Consider the following 18599-nt stretch of genomic DNA (forward strand, 5'->3'; position numbering starts at 1 on the left):
TGTTACAGTTAAACTCAAGGTTAACTTCTTGTCCATCTAATTATTTGCAACTCAGTTGGGCTTTGGGCATTTAAAGCAAACTGTCAGATTAGCCTTGTTTAATTTCTTAGAATTAAGATGTTTCATGTTGTCCGTAATTAATATAGTGGTTCATTGTATCCCTGGGTTAAATGGTTTTGATTTAGATAAATACAACAATATTTTTTTAACAAGCTAAGCCCTAAAACATGTAATTCCTGGATGATATGTTGGAACCAGGATTGAGGATATCACTGCCAAGGTTTAGTCCCATTTGTACCTCTGCTCAACTGCAGATAACTTCTTTACCTGCTTTAAAGCAGGTAAAGACCGACTTTACCAGCAACATTCACTGGGCAGTAACCATGAATAGGGCTGGTCCCTGATATTTCCCTTCCGATCAAAGGGACATTGGAAGTCTCATGACCATTGCAGACTAGCTGACTGAAAAACCTATCATTGACAATTCAGTGTTTAGAGACACCTGAAAAAAGACAAAGATACCAAATATATAGAATTCCAGTTTATTCTTTTCACAATAGAGCAATAAAACTATTGGATTTTGAACAGCTTTGGTTTGGTGCCTGTCCCTTTAAATACAGCCTACTTCGTTTCTCCCAGCCAACCTTTAGTGGAGCAGGTTGTTTGAATCTGCTGGCAATTAATTCAAACCCAGAAACAGTGAAGACCGATGTTCATTTGCTGAGTTGTGGAAATCTTTTTGAACCTATGAATAATATTGGTTCAGTCTCTGCAATGGTGAGAAATGTGGGGGAAATCACTGGATTATAATTTGGAATGAAGTTTGAATAATATACCATTAGTTATTTTGTTTGAGAGGGAAACTTCTTATAAATTAGGCCTGTTGGTCACCTTTTGCTCATGTCCACGATGGTCTAAATCTAATCAAAATTGATTCAGTGGTATATTAGTTTATTCAAGTCATGTAAAGATCCTGTTATGGATAGGGTTGATTTCCTCTGATTGTGTCATTATGTTATTATGGTCAACTGGTTATTATAAGAAGGAAGCTCATTTTCATTTTAAAGTTAGCGACAAAATCCAGTTGAGCCCTCAGATGGCACCATCGGCAAATAACCCATTTTAAACTCTGATCCAGGACTAGCGTCTGGGGTGGCACAGTGGCAGAGCAGTAGTGTTGCTGTCATACGGCACCAGACACCTGGGTTCAATCCTGACTATGAGTGCTGTCTGTATAGTTTGTAGATTCTCCGTGTGGGTTTTCTCCGGGTGCTCTGGTTTCCACCCACACGCCAAAGATGTACAGATTTGTAGATTAATTGGCTTTGATAAAATTGTAAATTTTCCCTAGTGTGTAGGATAGTGTTAGTGTACAGGATGATCATTGGGTGGCGTGGGCTGATGGACCCGTTTCTGCACTGTATCTCTAAAAGTCTGAAGAAAAAAGTCTCTGCCTCTGCGTGAAATGTTGGGGGCAAGAACATGTTTTTAAAGCGGAGTAAACTGTTTTCAACTCCAGACCTGGAGTGGAGCAGAGCAGAATGTGAGGTTACCTTAGATGTATTCCAGTTGCCCAACTCCCTGGGTGACAGCCTTACTGTGTTGATGAGCATTGGGTAATTTCCTGTTTGAGCGACTCTGGGACGGCGACTCTCCGCTACAGCTCGAAGGACCGTCTATAAACTCCTGTTGATTTCCGGCTCGAAGGCGAAAGATATCGCGGACAGTTGAAGTTTGTTTTTGTTTTTTTCGCCTCCGGAGCTTGGATTCGGTGGATCGGTCGGGACCGCGTGTGGTTCCGGGGTGAGGTTGAGGGTGGTGAAGACACCTGAGCAACAGGTGCCAGAAACGCTCGCTCACTCACTCACTCGGGTACGGGATCGCTGCAGGAGCCGGATTGCGGTGGGACAGGGGGAGGGTGGGGGCGAGAGGTGAAGGGTCTGGCGGAGACGGGGTGTAGGGACTCGTGTGTGGGATGTCGGGGCCCCCCCCGTGGTGATCAGGGTGCTCGGTCCCGCGGGGGAGAGGCTCTCCCAGGGGGCGAGGTGTCGAGCTTTGGTGAGGGGGTCAGTGGCGGGGTTTAGTGTCTGGGGGGGGACGGGGTCTCAACGGTTGGTGAGGGAGGGGGAGGGGAGGGAGGTGTTGAGTCTCGCGGGGAGCGGTTTGAGGTCGCGACGGTTGGCCGGGGGAGGGGGCGGGGCAGTGGCGGGGTCTCGCCCGTCGGCGCCCGCATCACGAGCCCCTCACGCGGGGCGGCGTCGCGACGGTTGGTGAGGGCCGCTTCGGGGTCTCGAGCGTTGGTGAGGAGGCGGGAAGTTTAAGAGGGAGGGGGGGAGGCTCTCGTGAGGCGGCGGGCGGGTGTGGGTTCAGGGTTCTCCGGGGCGCAGTTTGGGGTCTCGACGGTGAGGGGGGGGGGGGGGTGTAGGGTCTCGAGGGTTGGTGAGGGAGCAGAGCGGGGTCTCGGGGTGCAGGGTCTCATGTGGGGTTCAGGGTCTCGGGGGCCTCGAGCGTTGGTGATGGGGTGCCGGCTTTCGTGGTTGGTGAGGGGTGTTGGGCCTCACATGTGGGTTCAGGGTTCTCGGGGGCAGGGTATACTATGGGGTCTCGAGGGGGGGGCGGGGTGCTGGATCTAGTGGGTGGGTGTAGGGTCTGGTGAGGAGGTCAGTGCGTGAGGTTCAGGGTTGTGGGGTCTCGGGTTTGTAAGGAGTGGGGCGGGGAATCGTTGGGTGGTGGTGGTGTGTCTCGACGGTTGGTGGGGGGTGTGGGTTATCGTCAGGTAGTCATTGAGCATCAGTATCTTTGCTGAGCATGGTTCAGAGGGGGGCAGGATGTGGGGTCTCAACGGTTGGTGAAGGGGGGGGGGGGGTGTGGGGGTCTCGCGGTTGGTGAGGGCAGGGTGTGAATCACACAGTGTGGTGTCCCTATAGTGGGATATTGGGACCCACAGGATGGACGGGTTTACTTCAGGGCTTGGGTTTACCAGCTTCGGGCAGACTGTACCCGTCCTGAGCACAAGGGAGGGTCAATCCTGGGGCTGGGTAACCCCCGCCCGCCCTCTTGTTCGATTGTCGTTTTACGTCCGAACCCCAGACTTAGAGGGACTCGCCTCGATGGGAGCCGTCTCCCTGCCCTTTCCTTCACCGCAGTGGTATCACCAAGTGGAACAACGAGCCAACTTACTCCATGGCGGTCTGTAATTTTAAGAAGTTACCAAACTAATCAAACTTATTTACCCCTTCTGGAAAATAAGGCATCATTCTTCAAACACAATCGAGCAAGAATTTCATTGTCCTATACAGGGACACATGACAATAAACTCACTTGAACTTGAACTTGAACTATTATTTTCAATTTTTATATTTTAAGTTTTTTTGAATGCTGCATTGGTGATAATGCTTCCATAATAAACAATATTTTGTCCTGTGTCAGAGCGTCGGGTCCCACAACAACTAGGTTTGTTTCTCTGGGACAGTTCTATCCTTGTTTCATTTACACCCCATATGGTCCCTCTGAATCTGCACATCTCTTAATACCCTGTCACATATCAGGTATACCCTCCAGAATGTATTTCCTTGTACTTATTCAGTATTGAGTTCTGTTCATACTTTTGTTTTTAACACTTGCCTGATTATTTTGTATCTTCCAATCTAGAAAATTAGAGCTCTATTTTTGGAGCAAATGAGAGGAATGGGGTTAGGAGGGGGGTGTGAGGACCTCATTGAAGTGTACAAAATAGTTACATAGTTCCCAAGGATAGATGCAGGGAGGATTTTTCTACTGACTGAAGGATGTGAAATGAGTGGTCACATTCTCAAAATAAGAAGAAAGCCATTTAGGACAGGAATTAGAAATTTTTATGAGACTGAAGGGCCTTGACCCAAAAAGTTCTATCCATAAAATAAATATGTTAATTTCCTCCACGGTTGTTTTGTGTCTTGCTCAAGATTCTGGCATCTGTATGGGAAATGCCAATGAGATAGATCATCAGTTCATGAACTACAGAATTCTGGTAGCGCTGCTGCCTCACTGCCAGAGACCCAGATTTGATTCTGACCTCCGGTGCTGTCTGCGTGGAATTTGCACGTTGTTTCTGTGACACTTGGGTTTCCTCCGGGTGCTCCGGTTTCACCCCACATCCCAAACTTATGCGGGTTTGAGGATTAATTGCCCTCTGTAAATTGTCCCTAATGTGCAGGGAGTGGATGCGAGCGTGGGATAACATAGCATGATCGATTGTGGGTGTGGACCTGGTGGGCTGAAGAACCTGTGTTTTTAAACTAAACTTACGAATGGTACAGCAGGCTTGACGGCTGAATGGCTTGTTCCAACTTTTTTTTTAAAGTCCTTGTGTTCCTGTAATGTGCAACTTCCTGTAGCACCCCGCTAATTTTACTGTATCTTGGTTGTTGTTGAGTGCGGTTTGCAAAGCAAGAGCAGGAAGGACATGATTAAGCTGCTAGACCCCAGTCATGTTTACAGGAAGAATGTTATCATACTCAAATGGGCGCAGAGATGATTTCCAGAGCGCCTAAGTCATGAGTGGTTAAGCTTGGGTGGTTTAATTTCGAAAGGAGGTTAAAGGGAAATGTCACCATATAAAATTGCTAAAGGCCTAGGCAGGATGAACTGGAAGGACCCGTTTTCCTTTGCAGAGGTATTAATAATGGAGATTTCATGCAATTGGCAGTAGTTTAGAGGAGTTGAAGAGAAGTGTTTTCATTTTGAGTGGGAGTCTGAAGATCAGTACCAGTGGGTGAAGGGTAGAGAAACCCTCGGCATGTTAATAGAGCAGTAAATAAAAGGGTACAGATCGTGTTCCGGTTCTGAAAGGCCAATGTGGATGGATGTTGCGAAAGCCCTCCATCTGTGCCATAAATCTATGTGATGATGACTTTCATGTTTTTCCTTTTTCAGGATGAGTGTGAAAATTGGGCCCCAAGGAATCCATGTTGATCAGTCTGAGCTGCTGTGTAAAGATGGCTGTGGTTACTATGGCAACCCGGCCTGGCACGGATACTGCTCGAAATGCTGGAGGGAATGGAATCGGAGGCAGCAGCAACAGGATGAACATCTGAATAAAGAGTAGGTTTGAATCTGGGGGATGATGTTGGTAACCAGGAGGCACTGGTCTAAATTCTGCATCCTTTTGGATTTTATTTTAATATGCTGCTTTGTTCTGTGCACTTGTGTTTATCCTGAGATTGTCTGTGAATTTGACCAGAGCTCATTTCTGCACAGCAGACAGAAGTGTGTTTAAACCTGAACTGAGAACAATCCCAATGCCAGAAATAAGAAAAGCAGACTGCCAGCATATTCTGCTTCTCTCTCACTGAAAATGGATTAACAATGCATTGCTGATCACCTGACACCCGGAGCTTCATTGAGTTGGGATTTCTGATTTTTTTTTCTCATGATTCAGTTTTTTTGAAAAGGTAATAAAAGGCAAATGTATTTGGTAGCAGTGCAGAATGCAACCATAGTTACAGGGCTCAGAATTACTTTGTGGTTTTGCAGGCCCAGACACCAGTTGTTCTGCACACAGTGATCATCTGAACCTTTGACTGACTCTACAGATTGCCTCATGAGTCAATGTTATCTTGTTTTTATTTCTAGAAGGTCAAAAGGTGTAATCAATGTAAATCTACCTTGCTTTTGGTGGTGCTCCTCTCCCCAAATTCATCTGTGCTGTCTCTTGCTGACATCATCATCAGTTTTCGTACCCATGTTGGGACCAACGCTTCCCTCAAGCTCGACCAAATTTCTATCAGTCTGACGTCTAGAACTGCTTGAGCAGTTTCCATCAAAGAAAGACTGAGAAGGCTAAAGCCATCTTTCTGGCTTTCTGTTGCAAACTTTGTTCCTGAGTCACTGTCCCCATCTGGGAACTAGCTGAGACTTCCTTCCTTACGCCTTGCTCCCCAAGCTTGCCCCATATTTGCCTGTCACTCCTGTGGGTTGCTGACCTACATTGGCTCATGGTTGAGCAACATCGTTTTCACATTCTCATGCTTGTTTATAAAACTCTGGATTTGCCTCTTCCTGTATCTGTAATTGCCTTTCATCTGGTTGTCACCAATTCTGATCTCATCACGTTCCCCATTTTAATTGCTCCATCACCATAAGCAGCAACCAAGGTCCTAGGCTTGGGATTCCTTCTTTAAGCCTCCATCTTTCCCTCTGTTAAAATCCTCTTTAAAGTTTACTTTTCAACCAAGCCTTTATTTTGTGGTGGTTTAATGTCATGTGCTGCTTAAGATGTGTTGCCAAGTTAAAGGTGGCTTGTTAATTAATGCAAGTAGCTTTTTGCTGAGTGTTGATTATTTATCTGCTTAATGTTGGATGGTGTGGTCTAAGCTTAATCTATTTATTTATTCATCAAAGTTTAAACGTAATGTACAATGTGTCTTTGGATGATGATCAAGCGAGGTGGGACCTGTTGAACTGGCCAGTGTTACTGGACATTAGAGCAGCAAATTTAGTTAAATATTTCTGTGGATCAAAATGCTGGAGTAACTCAGTGGACAGGCAGCATCTCTGGAGAGAAGGAATGGGTGACGTTTTGGGTCGAGAGTCTTGATCCGAAACGTCCCCCATTCCTTCTCTCTGGATATGCTGCCTTTCCCGCTGAGTTACTCCAGCATTTTTGTTCTACATTCAATTTAAACCAGTATCTGCAGTTCTTTCCTACACATTACTGTGGATAATTTGGATATCTGCTAATTAAGTCATTGTTTTATCTATTTAATTGAACATTCAATTCAATTCAATTCAATTCAATTTATTGTCATTTGGACCCCTTGAGGTCCAAACGAAATGCCGTTTCTGCAGCCATACATTACAAACAAATAGACCCAAGACACAACATAATTTACATAAACATCCATCACATTGCTGTGATGGAAGGCCAAAAAACTTTTCTCTCCACTGCACTTCCCCCCCCCCCCCCCCCCCCCCCCCCCCCCCCCCCCGATGTCAAAGTCAAAGCCCCCGGCGGGCGATGGCGATTGTCCCGTGGCCATTAAAGCCACGCCGGGTGATGCAAGGTCGCACACCGGGTCTTGGTGTTAGAGCCCCCGGCGCGCGCTCGCAGAGACCCGCGGCCATTCCAAGCCGCGCGGGGCGGTGCTGTAAGGCCCCGCTCCAGGAGCTCTTCAACCCCGCAACTCGGGCGGGAGAAGTCGCCGTTGCGGAAGCCCGGAAAAGCGGTCTCCCTCCAGGGACCCGTGGGCTCCCGGTGTCACTGTCCGCCAAACCCGCAGTTGCAGCCACCGGATCTCCGGGGGTCGGGTCGCAGCAGCGTCCACCACAGCTCCGCCCGCTCTGGACTCGGCCAGCTCCGCGACGGTGAGGTGAGTAGTCGGCACCAGAGCCCCCGGTCTTCATGTTGGAGGCCGCTCCTCGTTGCAGCCCCAACGACAACGGAGACCCGACAAAGAAAAGGTCGGGTCTCCCGTGCAGGGAGAGATTTAAAAGTTACCCCCTCCCTCCCACACCACCCCCACCCCCCCACACACATACCCCAACAAAAAATAACAAAAACTACATAAAAACATAGACATAAAATAATAAAAACGCAGACGGACTGCAGAGGCCGCTGCTGACGAGAGCCGCGCCGCCTACCGCGCCGCCTAATTATCTATTTAATTGAACATGTTTTTTGCCTCACATATTCTTTGCTGGTTATTTAAATCGCCCTGTTATTTGTTGGTTATTTAAATTGCCCAGTAGAAACCTGTATAAGTATCTTTTGAGGGAAGTTCGTAAAATTCTTAAATATCACCAAGGGACAAAATTTCATGAGATTTAGTGAGGTCAACTTTGGGAAACCCCATAAGTCCTTTCATCACTTTCTGTTGCTTTTGTGATTAAAAAACATTAAAAATCTTTTTTTGTTTTTTTACCTGAAACCAACTTTTCCAGCCAAGTTTTGGTTCCTGATTATGACAATGCACATTAGTAAAGAGCACACATTAGTAGAGTGGTTGTAGGTGTCATTGGCAAGAGTAGTTTTTGCTGCCGATCTCTAACTGCCCTTAAGAAGGTGAGCGTCTTGAACAGCTGTAATCTTCCTAGCAGAGGATGTGCTGCAAAGTGGTTGGGTAGAATTCCAGGAATTAAACCACTGATGAGCGAATGGTGCAAGAGTTGGAGGGGAATTTGCTAGAGGTGGCATTCTTAGGAGCTTGTTTTTTTAATCATTTTGGATGGTAGAAGGTTCAGGTTTGAATTTTTTCTTTAATTATAATAGGCATGAGATTTCTCCGCAAATCTGCGGATTTTGAAATTTGGTTTAAAAAAACTGTCTAAATCTCCGCTATAAATGGCTTTCCGCGAAACAGTGAGCTGCTGCACCGATGGTTTAATGAGTGAAAATCCGCTGAGTCGATTTTAGTGGGAAGTGTGTGCGCAGGTGCGGGCCGACCATCTTTGCAAGGTATCATTTTTTTAAATTACATTATAAATTAAGGGTAAATAAGCATGGAAATTGGTCATTTCAAGGTATAATAAACAAAAAATTATCAAAAATTTCCTGTGTAAAGGATACTTCTATCTACTTAGAGTAAACAAGCCAGGAACAGGTATCATGTTACAAATAGGTATAGTATAAAATATTTTCAATATGACTTGAGTGTAAACAAGCAAGGAGTTGGTGTCATTTTAAGGTATGATTATCACAAATTTTCTGTGTAAATTAAGAAGTGACAAGCCAGTAAAATGTGTTATTTTAAGGTACAATAAAAAAATTCACAGTATAAATTAAGGGTAAACAGGTAAGAGAACGGTGTCATTTCAAGGTACAAATCAACAATTTTTTGCATCTCTTCCTCTTTTTTTCAGTTTTTTCCTGTCTGATGCCTGTTAGATGTAGTGTGATCTTTTCTGTTCTTTTCTCCTTTTTAATGAAGGTAATATAGAAGGCAGGACAAGCAGAGAAGCAACACACTAGCAGGAAGTGTGAACTATGTGAACCAATACAACTTATTTCAAGTCAAATTTGACGAACCTTACCCCCTGTAAACCTGTAGTGAGGTATTCAAGGTTTACAGTGGGTAAGGTTCGTCAAATTTGACTCGTGAATGTCCTTGTTCACACTGGCATGAAGCAGGGCCTTCTCACTGGAATCTGAGTTTGGGATTTTTTCAATGTGTAAAACTTCTAGCTTGCAATCGAGAAGGATCACTGAGTATAACTCCTCGTTGCTGTGACACTTGCTAGTTTTTAAACTGGGGCTCTCTGGTTTCCTCAGCCTGCATTTTATTCAGCCTTTTACCATTTCCGAATGTCTGTAAAATTCAGTTTCTTTGCAGGATGAACAATGAAGGGTCCACAAATTCACTGGTTGCAGGGGCCACCAGCCTACTGTTCAACTTTTCAAAGTTTGAGAAGAAGAGGAGCAGTGAGAAGGGGCGTCGAGTGAGCACCGTGAAGAAATTATTTGGCTCCAAAGCCACCCCCAGACAAGGTATGGACCCACAGAGGGTTGGAGTGTGGTGAAATACCCTAAAGGATTGTGGTTAGTTAAAATTTGACACTTAACTATATGATAGCAAGTAAACAAAAGCTTGGACCATGTGGAAGGTTTCAAAGTGAGGTTTGATGGAATATTAAGGAATAACTTTCATTTAAATAGTGCCTTCCACATCACTTTCAGGATGTCACAAAGCGCTGCCAATTAAGTTGGTGTATTCATTATAGTACTGCAGGAAGGATAACACCTAATTTATACACAACATGATCCCATAGCCAGTCATGAGGGATTGGCTGCAAAACCACAGCTAGTAACGATGTCATGATATCCAACAGTGTAGGAACCCCTCTGAGCTGTGTATAGTTTACTTTTCTTGTTCTAGTTTTTAGGGGTAGGATCTGAGAAGGGATTCAGAGGGGATATGAGTGGCATCCTCTTCATTCAGAGAGTGGTAAGAACCGAGAATGCACTGTCTGAGAGTGCCTGTGAATGCATTGCCTTTAAATAATGTCTATGTGAATACTTGAATTGCCTTGCAATATGGAGCAAGTTCTGGGAAATGAGATTAATGTGGATGAATGCCCACTGGTCGTTTGGACTGGAAGGTCTGTTTCCGTGCAGTACAATTCCATGATTATAGATTTTTTTTGAGTCTCCAGCTGTCAAATGTGCTGAATTCACACAGGTTCCTTTGGACCCTAAAGAAAAGGCCCTTTATTGATGTGTTCTGTCCAGTCTGACCTCTGTCTCTGCTGTTTATCCTAGAGATCCAGCATTTCCCCACAGTCAGCTCGCCAACATCCACACCGGTACATTCTGGGGATTTCACAGATTTCCTAAAGTCGCTTTGGAAGCCGTCCATTCAGGTCATCCAGAAACGCTGTGTCCAATTTATTGAGCATCTTCAGGCAAGGCAGGTATGTGGCATCTTTCACCATCTCACCCCTGCACACCATTCTGAGCCTACAGTGCTTGCTCTGTTGGGGTGGAAGGGTCATCTTTATTTCTCTCTATTCACTGTTTAAGTTGATACGGTAGAGAAAGGCAGTGCTTGGTAGAACCACAACTGAATAAATGCTGCTGGACAATACTGTCATTGAACCCCCTGTCACTCTGATGTTTGGGAATAGTCTGATAGGTTGAGTTGGAGTTGCCCATTTAGATCCTCCATTAGTAGGACAATTTTCCATATTGTTGGATAGATTTTGTTGTAATTCTGGATCAGCTTGGAGCTCATCTGGAGCTAGGTCAATGATGAAACAGCTGAAGATTGGTGTTTCTATAGCTGAGATGTTGGTTAACACACAAGGATGCAAAGTGATGGAGTAGCTGAGCAGGTCAGGCAGTATCTCTGGAGACCATGGATAGGTGACATTTTTGGATGAAACCCAGAAGTCTTGACCCAAAACGTCACCTATTCATGTTCTCCAAAGATGCTGCCTGACCTCCTGAGTTATTTTAGCACTTTTTGACCTTCTGATTCTTTATCACCAACTTAAGTTGGCTTAAGAAACTCTTCTGTGAAAGTGGAACTGAGAAAGAAGGTAAGATAGATTATCCTAGTGGCACTTCTGGGCAACTATGACTGGAAGCTGGTTCATCCTACATGGCAGTAGAGATGCTGGTTCACCATATCTGATGGTAGAGGTGCTGATTCTGGGGATTTGACGATGGAATTTTGGTTATGAGGTGATTTATGGGATGAGATGAACTGTAGGACCTACAATTTCTATTTCACCCAATTGATGAATTTGTGTCTTCCAGGATTTGACTATAGAGGCACAATCTGAACTAGCACAAGACTTTTACCAGAATATTGCAGTATGCTTTAATGGTGAGTGCAAAAGCAACACAAGAGAATCAGAGTCTGAAAAAGGGTTTCGACCTGAAACGTTGCCTATTTCCTTCGCTCCATAGATGCTGCCTCACCCGCTGAGTTTCTCCAGCATTTTTGTATACAAAGAGAATGATGCCTTTTGGTTACCATTTTTGAGAGAAGGAAAGCCGATTGAAGATATGAAATGGGTGAAACGGAATCCCTCTGAACTGATGAAGTTGCTGCCTGTTCTTTGTAACCTGACAAAATCGAAGGAGCCTGCACTGCACAGAAAAGCAGGCTTTGTGAAGATAGCCAAAGAGTTGCCTGTTTCCTATGTGCAGAGGAATGCTAATATTCCTATCCTTATCCGCTTCATTAACACATGTGCATCACTCCCATTGAGAGCCTTGATGGCCTCGTTTTTTGGGGTGGATAGATCGGAGACCAAAGATATTCCCACAGAGACTGCATGAAAACTTGGATTTTTTTTTTGAGGGTTTGCAAAGCTGAGCTTTGAATGGTACTTCTGCAGCACTTGAGTGAACAGATACCACTTCTGGTACTGGTCAATACTCTGACCATGGCAGGGAGAAGAAATTGCTCCCACCTTTTGCTCCTAGCTGGCTTTTTTTTTTTTTTTTACCCCAACCAGCATGGTGATTAAGGTAATAAAACCCATAAATAGGTAGGTTCCCATTCCTGATCTCAGTTCAATAACGCTTACCTATTGGAAGTTCATTTGTGGACATTGAGTCTGGATCCAAACAGTTTGTCCTGACCTTGCAAGGAATAGCAAAACTATATTCCTGAGGAGCTGGTGGTTGAGAAGCAGTTCTGGGCTGTCTCAGTGGCAGACAGTACATAGCCTATGTCTGCCATTTCCAGATAATAACTGCTGACTAAGCCTGTAAATGATGTATCCATCACTGGGCATCGAAGCTGAAAGTTCCGCCCTGTCTGTCTGAGGAGCAGGGAGGCAATGAGATGCTGCTCCTAAATAGGAAAGCCAAGTAATTTTACTAGGTTACTCGAGTAGCTCTGGGTCTGAGCACAGCTATCTGTTTTTAGTGAGTTACTGAACAGCTTCTCCTTGTGTCTCATTGGGTTTAAAGTGGAGATATTCCCTTTGAGACAGCAGGATATCTTTGCAAGTCAGGAACCAGGGAGTACGTAGGGCCGCCAAGGGAGAAACAGAAAAATATTTGACTTTATTAGAAAGTGGCAAAACATTCAACTGGTGACATCACTTGTCTGGCAGTAGAACTTTTAAAGCCAAGGCCATTTTGTCCATTGTATTGAGTTGCCACTGGCCCAAGCTGGTTGTACTAGTGATCTTTAGAGGCACTTATTGCCTGCATTTAAGTGGGTGGGAGAATTGGGAAGTCTCCATCTCTTAGTCACTAATCCTTTTGTGTGCATTTTAGGATAGAGTTAGTGTCCTGATCCCTCTGCCTCCTCCATGCAGGTTTCTCCTCTGAGCAAAAGGACAGGATGATGGACAACATCGAAAAATTCATCATGACCCAGCTGTATAAGACCGTGTTCTGTCCTGATATCTCAGAGGATGAACACAAGGATTTGGCAATACAACAGCGTATACGGTGAGCTTTGTTTTTAACCTGTTTTGGAAGATTTGTAACTATTCCTTGGATTGGAAGATTAAGCAGGTCGTGAAATCCTTTGATGGATTCTATGAAATTGTTCAGCAGAACTGGAACTGATCGGAATCCATTCCTCTCCCACGGGTCTGAAAGTCAGACCCTGTGTCCTCGGATTAGTGATCTAAGGTGGTTTAAGCCTTTGGATGCTTTGGCAACATGGGTGCTTTTCTGCCAAGAACTTGTAGGTATAATAGGGAATACGTTTGCAAGATGTTTATAAAAATGAATTTACATTCTGAGGTTGGTTCCTAGTGTGAACGGGTGACTGCTGGTCAGCGTGGACTCTGTGGGCCATAGGGCTTGTTTCCATGCTTTATCTTTTGCTTTTTTTAAACAGGACTTAATTCTGGCCACCAATTGTCTCGTTTGAATTGTTAAACTTTTTTGTGCTTGCAGGGCTCTTCACTGGGTGACCCCTGAAATGCTCAGAGTTCCCCTTGATGAGGACAAGCCAGAGGTCACCGAACATCTTGTGTCTTCTATCACAGGTTTGTGCTTGGACATGGGGCAAGGTACTTTCACATGACCACATCACACCATAATGGCAGAGAGCAAAGGCAACTGTAAAGTGTCTGGAAATTTTTCAATTTCCCCATCTCGGTTTTTCCAACTAGGTGGATGCTGGGTTAGAATGCACATCCCCTCAATCAGTGATACAGATGGAGGATATTTTAGGATACTAACTAATAATCTAATATTTCAATTTTTCAAGAAGATTTATATTTCTGAGCAACACCAAGATCACATTTCTGTGGTGGAGATGGGTAATTACAGAAAGGCTGTAATTCTTTTTAATCATGAGTTATTTTTTGCTGCAAATTGTAGCAATATGTAGTAGATGTTTGTGTTCACATGGGAAGCTGTTTAATTTGACTGCTGTAGTATATCCTGGTCAGCTGTGAGTCTTAATCCCACCCCCAACTTACAGCAGACCCAATAATGCCAATAGACATTCTGGAGAAGTAACAAATATCCACCATCTAGGGCCCAGTGCCAGATAGGAATATAATTGAGGGGTATGTTTGGTTTCCATGTAGAACAGCTGGTATTCTGAAGGAAGCTGCAGACGACGACCAATTACTTTTTGCATAAGTCAGATTCAGATGTATTTCTTCTTAAAATGTTTTACTAGCAATCGTGAAGATGGATTCTAAGCGAGCTCCACAGGATAAACTGGCCTGTATCTCAAAATGCAGCAGACATATTTTCTCTGCAATCCAAATCTCCAATGAAAAGCCAGCAGCTGCAGATGACTTTCTCTCCAGTTTGATTCATGTGGTGCTGAAGGTGAACCCTCCCCGGCTGCATTCGAACATCCAGTACATTATCCGCTTTTGCCACCCGAAACGACTGATGACTGGTGAGGCAGGTTACTACTTTACCAATCTGGTGAGTGATGGCTCCTGTCCAGTGCTGGGGTGGGGGAACGGCAGGGGAATCAAATTAACAACATGGAAACATTGATTTATTTCAGCAGTGATTTCAGTGACTGGGTGCTCCATATTTAGGTTTTGTTGATTGTTTTGCCTTCCAAAAAGGCTTTCTTTCACTCCATTACTGGGATCTCTTGATCCATCTGGCACAGAATACTCCCCTTAACTTTCCAGCCTTCAACCAAGGCAGATAGATTTCATGACTCCATTTTAACAATGATTAATGATCCACCAACGATAGACACAAAAAGCTGGAGTAACTCAGTGGGACAGGCAACATCTCTGGAAAGAAGGAATGGGTGACGTTTCGGGTCGAGACCCTTCTTCAGATTGGAGAAGGGTCTCGACCCGAAACGTCACGCATTCCTTTCCAGAGATGTATCCTTAAATCAGCATCTGCAGTTCCTTCTTACACATTAATGATCCACCCTTCCTACCCCAACGTAGACTAACTATATTGGACTTAAGCCACATTTTTACAATTGTTTCTCTAGTTGAGTTGATCATTTATCTGTGAGCATAACTCATTGATTCATTGGAAGTATTGCTATTGCTGAAAGTTCATTATTTTAGCACAGCAATAGGAACAGTTCTCCAGTACCTGTAAGCTCCATGACTTTGCCAATGGTTTTGAGCCACTGCTCACCAGCTCATAATATTTCAATGCCTCTGCAGATATTAGCATTTTATTTGTGCAAAAAAAAACATGAAATTGCTTGCTTTCATGTGACCCCAGCTCAGATTTTGTAACTGAATTCTTTGCAAAATACTTCCTGTGGGAGTACAGTAAGTTTTCTTACCAATCGCAGCACCCAGTCTCAAACAGTGTTTGCAACTGAGTGCTGAGATCTGTAAGAATGTTTGAAATGGTTAGCCATTTTCTAAACAAAGTTGCTTATTTACAACATCCTAAACATGCCTAATCCTCTTAGACTGGCAGTGCCATGGGACGATTAGTATCTGTTGGACAGGATCACATTTAATGTCATGCGTACTCCTTGTTGTTCTATTGATTCTGATTTTGATATTGCTGATGCACAAACATTGAAAAAGGCTCCACGTAGGAGATGTTTTTGAACAGGGAAATAGAGCAAGACTTCTGCAACGTGTTTTCCCCTTTTTAAACTATAATGGATCATTCAAGTAAGTAGAGTATTGTGAAAATGAGCAACGGTAGAAAAAGGAAGTGTGTTCTATTTTGGGATTGTTTTGGATAGAATCTTTGGGTAATATTAAATTCTCTTTCTCTTCCAGTGCTGTGCTGTTACCTTTGTTGAGAAGTTGAATGGCCCCTCTCTCAATCTCTCTCATGAGGAATTTGAACAATATATGCAAGGTCACAAACTGTCTGCTAAAAAGACTCCGAGCTCCCCCTTCCTTTACAGTGCAGACCCTGGCATTCAGAAGATGCACAAGAATCTGCAGCTGCTCCTCTCTGAAGTGTGGGAGAGACAGGACCATATTATTAAAGAGGTGAAGAAACTGGAGCAGGAGGTTCTCGAATGGAAACGTTCTGTTAAGGAGGAGGTCGAGGAAACCATTGAAAAATTTCCACTCTGTAACACTTTGAATCCAGAATGAGGTATTTTGGAAATTGGGTCTGTGTAACTGTGACTTCCACTATTTGTAGAGAATCAAATTTTGCACAATAATTAGATTGCACAAATGAAGTAGGTTTTTATAAAACTTGAATGCACAATAAAACAAGCAAAATGTTTCATTACGTCTAACTTCCCATTCAATAGTTTGGCATCAGGAATTTAAATTTATGTTACCTTAATCTTGTGGCCATTCTTCAGTAATAACAGGAGACACAAGGAAAATTGGCACCCCAGAAAGTTCTACTGGATTCCTATTGTGATTATGACATTGTAGCGCATTCTGGTCTGTTTGTTGTGTCGCAGAAATATGATCCACAGAGCACAGTAATAAAGAGTGAAGACCTTTCAGGGATGGAGGGGGAGGAGAGAGCATTTTATATGACATTGTCAGAGTGAGAAGGAAACGGAATGAAAATATTTTTTGTTCTGATCAGGAATGTGACTTCATTCTGCCTCTAGTAACCCCATCAATAGAACCACTAGAGGGCATATCAGTTCTTTCAAATACAGATTTGAACTGAGTCCTGGACAGCTATGTGAAGGTTTATAATTTGTGATGGAAATAGTAGTAGATCGTTCAGTTATTCAGTGAGATCATGCCTGATCTTTTACCTCTGTATCCCTCCTCCTCCACTAACTCCATATCCCTTATGTAAAAATCTATCTATCCATCTTGAATATAGTCGGCAGCTGGGTCTTCACAAGCCTTGGATAGTGAACTACAAGATTTGCTATTGTCTGGGTGAAGAAACTTCTCACCTTATTCTGAGATTGTGTCCCTTCCACCCCATGCCCCATTTTTAACTACCTCAGTCAGAACAAATGCCATCCCTGCATCCACCCTGTGAAGTCACTTTAAAAAATGTATATGTGGATAAACTTCTTCTTCTAAACTCGTTTAATTCTCTCTGCGCAAGACAAACTCATTGCCCCAGAAATTGATCCTGTAAAGCTTTTCTGCACTCCCACTATTGAAAGTATATCCAGTCACATTTCCATTGTGGCATTGAAGCAGGCTATTGTGCCAGCTCTTGGCTCACGCCCATTAGTCCAGTCTCTTCCTCACTGGACTGCCCCACTTTACGTCTATGCATCCTGACTACTCTCAATAAATATCAACTTCCCCAAATTTCCTTCCAACTGTCCATACTAGGGGTCATTTACATGGCCAGTCAACCTATCAGTACATATTTAGGATGTGTAGGAAAGAACTGCAGAGGCTGGTTTAAATAGAAGGTAGACACAAAATGCTAGAGTAACTCGGTGGGACAGGCAGCATATCTGGAGAGAAGGAATGGATGACATTTTGGGTTGAGACCCTTCTGACTATTCTGGGTTCTGAGCATTTTGGAAGTGCATCCATATCTCCATTAGCACCACCATTGAAATCCTGGTGAGTAGGTCATCGGATCTTGGGCATTTATCACATTCAGTCCCATTAAGTATTTTTTTAAAAGTCTTCGATATCAGCCAGCAGAAGATGGCTGTGTAGCAATGCATCCACAAGGTTGTCCACTGTGGTTTAAGTGTCCTATCTGAGCACATACTGAAACAGTGTCCAGAGGATGGTGCCTGCCAGATGGGAAGAAATAAGTAGGTAGTACAAAAATTTCCAGAGTAAAATTTGCTCCCTCTCCAGCTTTGAAAGTTTATCTAGGGGGTTAAGCCAATGATGTCGTTAGATGTGTCACTGCCTCATTGGTAAGACTGATATGTCACCCATTTCTTTTACAGCATTCTTTTGAAAGCTTGACAGGTAAAGTTAATCAGTGAGAAACTAAATACCAGAGATATTAAATCTGCTCACTATATGGTCTCCTCTGAAATGGAGAAGCCAAATGCAGTTGGGTGTCTAGGTTACAGAATAGGTCTGGTTGACTTGCAAGGGGTGGCCCTGAATTTACAGATGCAATCTGTTCACTTTAATTCTTCATTCCACTTTCTGTAGCCGCTGATGCCCAAAGTAAGATTGGGGAACAACATTTCCTTCCCTTGGTCACACTGCAGCTCTCTGAACTCTACCCGATATTGTTTTATTCAATGATGAGAATTATTTTCTTTTATCTCTGACTGCTTGGATTTAATTTATTGCATTTTGGTCTCAAGATGTGCTTTTTCTCTGCAATTTGTTTGCTCCAGATACTGGGACCCATCTATCCAATTTCTCATCTTAATGTTGTGCAATAGTTGGGTTTTCTTTAACCACAGTGGTTGGCATGGGATATAATTGTCAATCAAATGGGTAGTTTGATCTTTTTAAGTGGATGTTTAGAATGAGATTTTCTTTGCATCGTTGCTCCAGCAAAGTTTGTTTATTAAGCTACTACAGTGGTTCTGTTGGAGATAAATTAAAGATATCAGGCAGGGCCTGTGGTTAAGTAAACTTAAAACTTGTGAAATTTTGAATTATAAACAGAATATTCATCTGTGAAGCTCCAATAATCCCTTCTCCATTCAAATTAAACAAGTTCCAGCAGGACCACTGGTCACAATTTATTTGCACGGTTTTCTTATTTGAGAGCCTGCTTGTGCCAAGGAATTAAAAATTCTCCTTCTGCCTTTGATTGTATCCACCCCAGCTCCAGTAACAGGCTCTGAGGCTGGATTAAGTTGCCT

At 43.6% G+C, this 18599-nt stretch overlaps 1 protein-coding gene across 5 annotated transcripts; it reads left to right on the plus strand.

Annotated features, from left to right (window-relative positions):
- The first annotated feature begins 1615 nt into the window (after positions 1 to 1615).
- LOC116987579 (rab5 GDP/GTP exchange factor-like) lies at positions 1616 to 17429 on the plus strand. Of its 5 annotated transcripts, none has more exons than XM_033043720.1 (9): positions 1616 to 1872; positions 4915 to 5082; positions 9309 to 9463; positions 10235 to 10386; positions 11234 to 11303; positions 12754 to 12889; positions 13346 to 13437; positions 14082 to 14338; positions 15637 to 17429. In XM_033043720.1, exons 2-9 carry the CDS (start codon positions 4916 to 4918, stop codon positions 15961 to 15963), a joined length of 1356 nt encoding a protein of 451 aa, XP_032899611.1. In that variant the 5' UTR covers positions 1616 to 1872; position 4915; the 3' UTR covers positions 15964 to 17429. The 5 variants fall into 5 exon arrangements, with proteins under 5 accessions (XP_032899611.1, XP_032899613.1, XP_032899612.1 ...); XM_033043722.1 differs by having other exon boundaries at positions 1616 to 1864; positions 4911 to 5082; XM_033043721.1 differs by having other exon boundaries at positions 1616 to 1839.
- The last annotated feature ends 1170 nt before the right edge of the window (positions 17430 to 18599 follow it).

The sequence above is a fragment of the Amblyraja radiata genome, chromosome 25 (genome assembly GCF_010909765.2).
Source record: "Amblyraja radiata isolate CabotCenter1 chromosome 25, sAmbRad1.1.pri, whole genome shotgun sequence".
Classification (NCBI taxonomy): Eukaryota; Metazoa; Chordata; class Chondrichthyes; order Rajiformes; family Rajidae; genus Amblyraja; species Amblyraja radiata.